Source organism: Gavia stellata, chromosome 1 (assembly GCF_030936135.1).
Source record: "Gavia stellata isolate bGavSte3 chromosome 1, bGavSte3.hap2, whole genome shotgun sequence".
Lineage (NCBI taxonomy): Eukaryota > Metazoa > Chordata > Aves > Gaviiformes > Gaviidae > Gavia > Gavia stellata.
In genome coordinates, this window is record NC_082594.1 from 97,407,418 (window position 1) to 97,418,601 (window position 11,184).

General features: G+C 40.3%; 1 protein-coding gene across 1 annotated transcript in view; it reads left to right on the forward strand.

Moving 5' to 3' along the window:
* The window catches only part of HSF2BP (heat shock transcription factor 2 binding protein), a 34,350-nt gene extending 24,061 nt beyond the window's left edge, over window positions 1–10,289 (forward strand). The window contains exons 7-8 of the mRNA XM_059824859.1: window positions 1,290–1,393; window positions 10,008–10,289. Coding sequence (XP_059680842.1) covers window positions 1,290–1,393; window positions 10,008–10,216 — 313 coding nt within the window. The 3' untranslated portion in view covers window positions 10,217–10,289. The remainder of the gene's footprint in view (window positions 1–1,289; window positions 1,394–10,007) is intronic.
* Window positions 10,290–11,184: the final 895 nt, after the last annotated feature.

The following is an 11,184-nucleotide window of genomic DNA, read 5'->3' on the forward strand; positions in this document are numbered from 1 at the left end:
TTTTTCAATGCTGAATTAAGGAAATGCTTTCTAGCTGCCAGGCCATTGATCTTCTCTGTTACCTGGAAGACAGGATATGGGTTCTGTCCTCCTTCAACATCAATGACCATAATAAAAGACTAAAAGAAATCACCTTTCAGGAAAAAAAAATAGTAATGGCTTTGAGCAGGCCCAAATGTTATTTGGCAACAGTTTTGAAGAGGTGCGGGTGAGAGTACTGTTTAGGCCTGTGTTATCCTGGTGTTGATCTACACTAAGACAAGAGCACAGTTTACAGCCAAATTGAATTCCAGTGTTACTGACTTTAAAAAAAAAAAAATCCACTTGTACATTGAAGATAATAAATCTGGATTCCTGAAGGCAGTGTAAATAGGGAAGTCCATGATGACATTTTAAATGACAAGCAGTCGTTTCTTTCACAGCAGGGTCTCACTTGATGGCCCACATTGTATGGCCCTGCCTGACTGCGAGGGGCTGGAGAGCAGGCAGAGCAAGCCGCTTCTCTGCCTTGCTCCCATAGCAGAAGGGATGAGTGTAATTTAGGAGGGAGTGTGCTAAGCTGATCTGGGACTACTAATACCTTCCTTTTCCCTCCTTCAGGCCCATCCCCTTCTTCCAAATGCTTCTGTAGGCATAGTAACTTCCCCTGCCAGCGGAGAGAGACTATATTGGTGTTTGCTGTATGCTGGCTAGGTATTGCGTCTGTTCCCATTTGCAGGAGGAACAGGAGGATGTGTGAAAGAGGATGGCATAAGCAATGTGTCTGGTGTCTGTGTTTCAGCTGACTGAAGAGTCAGCATGCAGAAAGGCCGGTGTTGCACAACTGATGGAGCAGAGACTTCCTTTGATGTTGCTAGTACTCAGTATACAGTCCTGCTTTCTGTGTTTCCTAGTGGCCCTTTCACTTGTCAAGGCAAAGAGCTTATTTGAGATGGTCGTCTGCCCAGGGGCGATCGTCACCATGAAAGCTCTATTGTATAGGTGTGCGGTCAAGTAAAGCCATGTCCTGGTTTTGCACATCTCACGCAATGAATCTCATGGATTTTGATGAGACTTTCTTACTCTTGCAAGGCGTATTTTTCCATGTGTTTGAAATACATGATTTCACAGCAGAAACAAGGTTTTGCACAAGACTGCTTACATATAATTTGAGAGTTGTTTCTTTTATCAAAATACAAAGTATTAGAATAGGCTTCTGCATCAGTACATGCTTAGCATAAATAGCAAAAGATGCTAAAACATGCAAATAAATGGAAGGACATCAACATCATTTTTTCTTTCAATTCTAGACTAATGCTAATGTCACTTTACAATGTGAGTATCAACTTGAAAGGCTTGAAGTACATCAGTGAAAGTCCAGGGTTTATTCCTTTGCTTTGGTGGCTATTGAATGGTAAGTTGCCCTAACAACTTTGTAAATTGTGACTTTGGGGATTGTAGATTGGCAATAGGTGTTGCAAATAACAGAAATTTGTATCTGTAACCTGGTGATGTATAGCTTTTGTCAGACTAAAAGTAAACAAAAAGGGCAAATAGCTAGAGGGAGAAGATGTGAGTTTCCCACAACATTTTGGCACTGTATGTAATATTCCATTAATATAAAATTTATGGCTGGTAGAATTAAAAATAGGGAATGGAGAAATTTGATGAAGTGGATTAAAAAAAAACCACCTGTATTTTCACATACCAACTTTAAAATAAACCCTGAGGGGAAGCTATGTATCAGTTCGCTACCATTTAACAAAAGAATATGTAACTGTGTTCTGACACATTTTGGGGAAAGAAGCCAACCTGTGTAACTATGCTCACCCATGACAAAAGTGACCCTTTCTACAGCTGAAGAGAGGCCTTGTAGTCTAATAGGATTTGGGCTTGCAGGGCTTGAGTACTATTCCCAGCTTTGCCTTTGGCCAGTGCAGGACTTCAAGGACATCAAGGACTTCTGTTGCCACTGTCAGGTACGTGAGTGACATCAAGGCTCTGCTCTTTCAGAGGTTTCAAATCCCTGTGTAGGAGCCAGCAGAGATTGACGTTGCCAGTGTGCGTTGGACTTGGCTGGCACCTGTGTGCACTGCTTATAAGGGACAGTGAGGACAACAGTAAGGACAGAGCCATGACATTGTCCTACCTATGAACTGCTCCTAGAGTTGCTCTGTCTTGGCTTTCTCAAGTGTTTGTGGCTTGCCTGTGAGAAGGTTTTGGCATGCAGTTCATAGGACTGGGGAGGTTAGTCATCCTGGCACTCTGTGCTGCTATGCAAAACCCTGCTAAATACAACTCGTAAATACTAACAGCAGCTGAAGTGAGAGAGGTTGCATCTGCTTTTTCAAGGAATTAATCTGATATTGAAGTTTTGGAAAAGCTTTGATTTGGTCTGGTAAACTGGAAGCTACTTGTATTGCTCACAGTTCCCTCAACTATTTTACAGAAAATGTAGGTACTCATGCTTTTCACCATACAGTTTCCTGCTTTGCGATGCCATAGGCGCTGTCTTCTGAGATCTCAGAAAATTAAGTAACCGTTGTAAGACTGTTGGAAAACACCAGTTTTACAGTTTTTTTTTAATATAGCTGGAGAAAAATTGTATTCTCAGAGAACACTGAATACATGGTCCTTTGTTCTGCTGTGCTTAGAAATTTAACATATGTTAGTCCAGATTTTCCTTTTACTTTATGTTTGGTTAATGTATACATAAGCTGCTGTTCTAGGAAAAAAAAACCCAAAACACCCTCAAAAACCCTGTCTAGCTATGAGTTCCCAAATGTGCCCTTCTAAATGCTGTGATAAAACAAAGAAGCTAATAATTTGATGCAGTCTGTCATTTGAAGAAGGCTCCTAGGTCACGTGAGAGGATGAAATGGGGCATGTTTATAATTAATTTGCAGCTGCTAATGGAAATAAGAAATGGAAAGGCTACTCTGCATTTTGAAAGTGTTAATTGTGTTTGGCTAGGTTGTAGAAGGATAATAAAGTTCTCCAGTAACAGCAAAGGGGGAAGATTCTCAGATAAACCACATCTGCTGGTTCAGATTTCTGACTTCGGAGGAAGTCTGCTTACTGTCAAGGGAGAGGGGTTGACTAGTTTGTGTATCAGATGAGAGGTCAGATCCAAGACCCGATCTTGTTTCCAGCATTTTGTATGAGATCTCTGTAGTTTTCTCTACATTTAAGCTATGTCTAAATGTTTCAACTTGCAAAGGAGCTTCCTCCCACTGTTGCTCCTCTTTCCGTGGCAAGCATCTTCAGCCTCTGCTAGCCATTATTCAGCTTATAAACACCTGGAGCTGCTACAGCATAAGGTCTTAACAGTTTTCTCCATACAAGAGTAGAGCACTACACTCTGCTGGCAGGGTATCCTGTGTATGCTGCCTTCCTGCAGGAAGCTTCTTCAGAGAGTGTTTTGGTTAAGGCTTATGAGATGATTCAGCTTTCCACAGTTCTGTAAGCTTTTATCAGCATTCCCACTAAGAGAGGCCCCAGAAGTCATCCTCTGACCTTTTTTTTTTTTTTATTTTCAGAGAATCATCCTGTTTGCTTTTCCATTGTCAGTCTACAAGTGTCTGTGACCTCAGCCTACACATCAAGGCCATTTTTCTCCCACTGGCTTGTATGCAGCTGATGAATCCCTCCAATTCCTTCTCTGAATTCTCAGTCTCTGCCCAGTCTTCTTGTCCCCTGAAGAAGAATGTCCTTCCGATTAAGTGAAGAGAGCAAATAATTAACTTGATTTTCTTTATTCCCCTTTGTTGTATCTGAAGCAAAGAGGGATTTGATTCAGGTTGTCTAGCAGGCTTTTTTAAGAGACAGAAATATGCCTTGACATTGAATACATGGATTGAAAGAGAGGAGGAAAAAATCTAATAAAGATTTCTAGTGGAGTTAAGAATGTTAACAGCAAACTGGGTTCATCTGTCCTACTGTCTTTGGAAAATTTGGGTGAGCTGGTATGACTTCACACTCGCTAACAAGAATTCTTAATAGCTCTGCTGGAGGCTATACTGATAATAGGAGAAAAACAAATGTTTGACACAATTTTTGAAGCTAATGCAGATGTCTGTAGTTTTAGCACTTTATGAGGTGGGCTATTTTTTCTTGTTTTTCTGCCTTTTTAAACACTGTCTAAAAGATGGGCACCCTTTAATCAGCAACACTGATCAGTGAAGAATATACTCTGATAGCTTACGTAGCTGTTTTATTCTTGTGTGGGTATCAGCTATGCCTACCTATACCTTCCCAGCCTGGTGCCAGCATAAAATGATGACTCAGATTTCTGTCCATGGAGCAGCTTGTGGGATCAGTAGAGTTCTTTTCTGTGGAGCACCATTTGTAGAGCAGCTGTTCCCATCTTGGAGAAAATAGGCAGCTTTAGTTTCCTCCATCAGCTGCTGTCCCTTTTGTTGGTGTCTTGGCTAAGGGTTTTGCATAACTTTGATTTAAAGAAGCTCTGTTCTCACAGTAGAAAAAGAAGTTATATAATTCCGGGTAGAAACCCACCTGTGATTTGTCAGTATTTTTTCTGGTGCTTTACTTCTCTAGGTGCAATAAGACTTTAATTCTGTAATTCCCAAAGAGGTAGACTGGGGCTTTTCTCTGCCAAGGATCTCTTGAAGAATAAAAAGATGCAGTCAGCTCAGGTAGTAATAATAAAGACCAGATTTATGTTTTTTATTTTTGATCATACAGAACATCTACCAACAAATGGGTGCTGGAGAAAAAGAGTTTAGGCTCTTCTCTGTTTGGTTTGGTTTGGTTTTTTGGTGGTTTTTTTTGTGGTTTTTTTTTTTTTTACTATTCTGTATCTTTATTTTGGTTTTCCGCACTTTTCTTTTCTTTGAATGTAGTTAAAAAAATTGCTCTCCTTGGATACATGAGAAAGTGTGGAATTCAGAGAGACTATGTCAGTGACATTTCTCATCTATAGCTGGGAAATTGCTCCAGGTACTTCATGAAACAAAAGACAGCAAGAGAAGCGCAACTAATTTTAGATCTTGCCCTTCAGTTTCCTCCACCACAGTTCCACATGGAAATCCAACCTTGTTTATCCAAATTCTTTGCAAATGATGGTCTCTGTTATAAATGCCTGTATGAAGTACATTCTCATTTTGCTAATGCTGCCTGCAACCTTCAATATTTGTTTTTCATGACTAACCCTGGAGGTTTCTAATGCCTTGCTTTTCTCTCTGAATTGATTATGGCTGTGAGAGTTTTTGAAAATTCAGGTTATTTGCATGGCAGCGTGTTATTGAAAAGACATCTGGACAAACAGAACCCCCCTATTTATAAACTGATGTCTGTATTGAAACAAATTTTGGTTTGTAAATCAAAACCTCAGTTCCTGGTCTTTCAAGGGCTCAACAGTTTCATGCTCTTCAGACTATGAAACTAATCTTAAAAAGAGGATTGCCCTTCTTGCCCTTTAAGACCACATCCATTTTCTTAAATGCAAAGATGTCAGCTCTGACGCAGAAAGTCCCTGAACCCCAGTTAGCTGAGAGGCTGGAAGAGTGACTGGGGAAAGTCTCACTGAATGCTTGCCCTTTTCCATGCCCTTCTCTAAGCAGCTGCTGCTAACGATACTTGCCCAGATGGAGCTCTGTCTGGGCATGGTGTGTCTGTTCTTGCCATCTGAGCAGGAGTTTTTTGACTAAGTCCTCGCCCTGCCTAACAGCAGACTCATGCAAACTGACGTTCTTCTGAGGAGCACAGTGTTTCTCCTTCTGTGAATATGTGTAAGAAACCTTAACTCTGGTAAACGCATCTGTCACTGTAAAGCATTGATTTGTTCTTAACGTTGTTACTCTCGTTCAGTAGCTACTGTGGGAATCCTCAGAAGCCCAAGCTAGGATTGATGGGAGCTGGACAACGTATCGTAACAGCTCACCCACAAATCTGCCAGCTGTAGAGCGATGTCTGTGCAAGCTCCTTTTCACTTGCAGCCCCTAAGTAGCAGTCAAGGCAAATTGGGACTGAATTGCTGCTTCGATCTGGACCCTGGGAGTCTCTCTCAAGGATTTCCCTGATAAAAGCATGACAAGCATGTGTCTTGTAGGAGAGTGGGGAATTCTGGTTAGCTGAACTCCTTGTGAGAGCAGCCACCTGGCCAGGGAGGAGACTGAAGCAAACCCAGCTGTTACACAGGAGCTGAGGCAAGTATGTTGCAGAGAGAAAGTGCATTTGTGTCCGTAGCAATTGCAGCAGCAAAGCTCAGTCTTTTTTCTGCCATGGTGTTCTCCCCTCCCTGCTCCTTCCCACATAGTGTCTTTATTGTAACACTTCTTGTCTCTTCAGACCTTATCAGCATCACAAAAATGTCTGGAAAACTCTCTGCTGCTGCAGATACTGGCTTAGCTCTGCCAGCATTGGCAATGCGAAGAGATCTTACATGGGGCAAGCTGTGGCCCTTGCTCTCTCCATTAGACGTGCTGTGAACGTAGGTAGTCTGACAGGTTCATAAAAAGCAAAGGGGGAGTGGCAGGTTGCCCCTTCATGCTAGAATCAGACAGTAGTTGAATTGAATGACATTTACGACAGTGGTGGGAAGCTTTTGAAATACTGGTCTTGTACATCGGCATAGCTGTAAACAGCTTGCTGGTAATAAATCTTGCGTTCAGGTGGCCAGGGAATGGTATGGGCACGTGCAAACTGAGTTCACACAACTCAGAGCCAATTGTCGATAAGCTGTTTAGCATTGATGTAATGCAATTACTTAAATCCTGCTGTAGGGAACAATTTGTCTGAGAGCACGGTGCTGATGACAGATGTGACTAAAATCTGTCCACGTATCAGTTGCTTTTGTCAGTGACTGAAAGCCAGTGACATCAAACCGTAGTGCTGGCAGCTAGCAAAACGTCAGCAAACTCCAGCAGTTTCAACCCCTTGTTAAAATTGCATCAGCATTTTATGATGGTGGTAGGCTTACACTACACTTGTGATTCCTGACTGAGGCAAGCAGCTTGATTTCTTTCCCTATTCCCCAGAAATAATGATTGTAGTTTTGAAATTTTAGTTGAAGAGATGTGTGTGCTAGTTGTTGGGAAGATATGATACAGTGATTTGATTACAGCTGAAGGATTTTTTTGATCTTGTACAAACAATGTTACTCAGCTAGTGTAGAAATGACTAAATCTGGAAGCTACTGAAATAAATACAATGCTGAATAATGAAGATTCCTTAAAATTTTTCTGAATATTTTTCAGACAGGGTTTTTAGAAAAAAATTTCTAATGATATTGCAGAGACAAGAGAAAGATTGCTAGGGTATTTTTTTAAATCCTCTTAGAAAGCATGATTGTCTGTAATAAGTAGTAGTCTCAAAACCACATGTAATCCTAAGGGAGTATATTTTAAGGCATATGTATTTATTTAACTTGAAGAGTCTCAAAATACATGCAAAACAATGGCAATCAGAGGTTAAATGCATATTAAGTCATCTTCTGGTGCAGGATCATTTCCTTCCTTTGCTGTATGCCCGAGTGCCTAATCTGTTCTTCATTTGAGTGACTCAAGCCGTTGAGCTTCCCTGGCTGCTGCTGGAGATTCTTCCTAGAACCTCTTTGCTCTTACTGGAAAATGTTCTTGCTCGTCAAGCTGGAAATAATTTCCTGATCTCCTGCAGATCCTAATTTTGCTAACTCCCCTGCTAATGATTCTTCCCTGATCAATTCTTTACTTTCCACAGCCTTTAAACACTTGCAGATAATAGTAACATAGATGCCTGTAACAGTATTAATAACAAAGCACTTTTCATCCAGGGATTTAAAACATCTTACATATATGAAGCTTCCCAGCAGTATTGCAAGCCATTAAAAGTTATTAATGGCTTTATTTCATGGAGGAATAATGTCACACAGAGGAAGATTGTAATGAACTACACAGATTTCACTCCCCAAAGCTTCTTTCTTCTTACCTAATTGGACTGTGGTTTGTTGCTGCTATTTCTGGTGAATAAACATAGAATAATACTAAGTACAGAGAAAGGGGGCAGGTGATAGGTGGAGAGTTTGAACATTGTATCTGGCAAAAAATAGGAATAAAAAGAAACCTCTGGCAGGCATGAAGCCAAAAATAGAAGGAATGGGAGGACAAATTCAAGGCTTTTAGCTGTATTTTGATTGGGTCAGAATAAATCTGAAAACCAAAACTTGCACCCAAGTTTTTTCAAGAGGATTCACTGAAGTGTTGCTGCCCAAGAAATTGGACATAAAGTCTTGCTGTCTGTGAGACTGAGTTGCAGCATTTCTCCATGAGTTGTGATTGCTCATCACTCAGAAAATTGCACCTGCAGGTACTGCTGGAGATGATGATGGAAAGAGACTCCTTAGAGCCTTCAGCCCAGGTGGCAGCAATAGGAGTGGCTGTGCTATAGGCATGTCCCCTTCTGCAGGGTGTGCAGCACTAATCATTGTTTTTTTAAAATGCTGATTTGAATGTCTGAAGTTCTCCAGTATGCCCAATAGCTACATTCTTGTTGCACAGAAGATCAGAAAATGCATGTTATTTGGTTTTGAACAATTTCTGTGTCCTCAGATTATAGCCTACTCTGCTGGTTTCCCAGGAGAAAGTAGAATTCCTTTCTTAAGAGGTTTACTCTTTAAATAGGGAAGAAGGTATGGCATCTCATCTATGATGGAAAATAAAGGAAGGTAGAGAGATAGTACCTGGCTTGTAGGTGTAGATCAGATGTCACAATCTTTAATACTGTACTTCAGCCATGTGCTAGTGGGAATTACTTAAAAATTCCCATCTCAACCGTCAGTTTCAGGCTTAAAACCATAGTCTTCTTCACTATCCATCGCATTCTGTTTTCTCCCCTGGGTGCGTTCAACGCTTCCCCTTATGCTTTAATGAATAATTCTCCTTAGTCCTTTTTCAGGTCACCAGTGTTAGGTTTTAAATAAGCCAGGAAGGGAAAGAACTTGCCTCAGCCCACCAAATGCTTCCTTCAAACTCAGTATAGTGTGGTTTATTGCTGAACTGCATTTATGCTTCTTCAGGAAGATTTTGGTCTCTGTGGTGATTTTGTGTGCAAAGTGATCTGAATTAATTTTTCTCAACATTTCTGCACAACGCTTTATCAAAAGCTCACTGAAGACTAGGTATGCTAATGACAAACACATTAAAAAAATGCATGGCACGTGGAATAAATAACTACTTCAGCCATAAAAATGTTATACATTTTCATTCGGAATATGCAGAATAGAGAAGTGCAAAAATGGGGCTTTCTACCAGATGCTTTTGATAAAGCTATAAACAACTAAATGCAAATGGGCTGTTGTGAACGATTAAAATATAATGCTCCTATGTTTCAGTAATTAAAAATGCATCCTGTGTTCTTAACGGTAGAGTTGTTATATGCCTTCCTAGCTTAAGTCAGTCAAAGGTCTTTGCTACATTTCTCTGACGCATTCCTAAGCAGCAGTGCTTAGCTCCAGTACCCATTTCAATTTTGTGTAGACTGAATTAAACACTTGGAAGGTTGATACATGGTTACCAGAAAGTTTTATAAAGATTAATATTTCATTGAGCTTTGAAGAAATCTGAAAGCTTGTATAAAAAGAAATTAAAGAAAAGCCTGGTGATTTACTGCAGATTTGATTAGTTGGTCTGTTTGTTTTTAAAGTCTGAATAGTCATGGGATATAGCTTGTTCTGCTCTTAAATCGGATTGCATCCAACAGTACATCTTGGCTACTGACTGGATAAATTCCAGTTCATAAATTCCCTGATTTATAGCATTTTCAACATTTGAAAAACAAGATAAAGGTTCCTGGTTATCTCTCCCTCCCTCCCAAACACTGCTGAGCACAAGGTGCTGAGGAGGGCAAAGAGGTTGTTTTCAGGTTCCTTCTAGAGCCAGCCAGCCAGCACCAAATGGCAGCTGTGAATTACGAAACTTCAGTTATTCCCTGTCTGCCTGGTGGGTCTTTAGCAATGGCACTGTAGACCTTTAATGTTACTTTTTTTGACTCGCTTCTAATAAGCACTGGATTTTTTCCTCCCCCACTTTTAGACCCTGATACAGAAGTTTGTCTTCATGTTCTGCGGCTCCTCCAGTCTGTGATTCTGGAGCCAGAAGTATTAGCCAAGTCAGCCTCTGAGATGCGTGATACTTTGCCATTTCAGCGTATCATTGCACTGTCAAAGAGCCGCAATGCGGATCTGCAAGCACTTGCAAAAGAACTACTTGAAGATCTTAAAATACTTGAGTATGAAGCATAGAAGAGCTCTATGACACCAACTGCTTACGTCTTTCCTATATTTTTATGCTGCAAGAGTTGTTGGAGATGGGCTTGACTGAAAAAACCTCTGCCTAAGTTCCTCTGACAAAATCCTTTTTGGAAATTAGGTAACCCAACTAAAGTAATACTTGGGAAAACGTGTTGGGTTTTAGCTGCCCAAATATAATCTTAGGTGATCTGGTACAGATGGGACAGACTTAATTTCTTTAAGTAGGATTTTGTTGATAATGGGTTTCCAAAATGATCGTTATGTTGTCTGTTTACCGTATGTAGGGAGTAAAGTAGTCATCTCATTCATTAATAATACATAGTTTATTGCAGTGGTAAATAATCCTTGTGGTAAATAATCCTTTTGGTCCATCCTTAAGAATTATTGTACTGTGAGGAAAACTTTGTTGCTTTTCATAACTCTTCTGTGGCAGAACACATCCCAAGTTCCGTTTCTATTGTTGTTATTTCTCACCTCTCTTTTTCTGTTCTAATAAAAGGAAACTTAAATTCTGTAGCATGTAATGGATTCTGCTTTCAAAATTCACATTCAGGTTCACTCAAACTGCAAGTCGAGCCAGTCTGTGGCTGCCAGGCATACTAGAAGCCGAGCCATTGTTTTTACAAAAGCCCTGAAAAAAGGAAATTAATTACTGTTGTCTGTGGTACTTAGTTGTGCGCTGAAGAGGCTAAAATGAACTGCTTCTCTGTTGTGAGCAGCATTACATTCCCTCACCACTGTGGTGTTTATTAGAGCTTCTGTGTACAGCTTGCTTATTACTTCGGTGGTAAATACAAACATTTGTGTGTTTTGTATTGGTAGAATTTACACATTTTTTACAAAAAAATAGCATCCATTTCTGTGATGACAGAAACACAGCCAGTTGGGTGATGCTATTCAAGGGAATAGCAAATGAGAAATGCAGTTCTGTGGTGGCAACTTTTTCCATACTAAAGTTA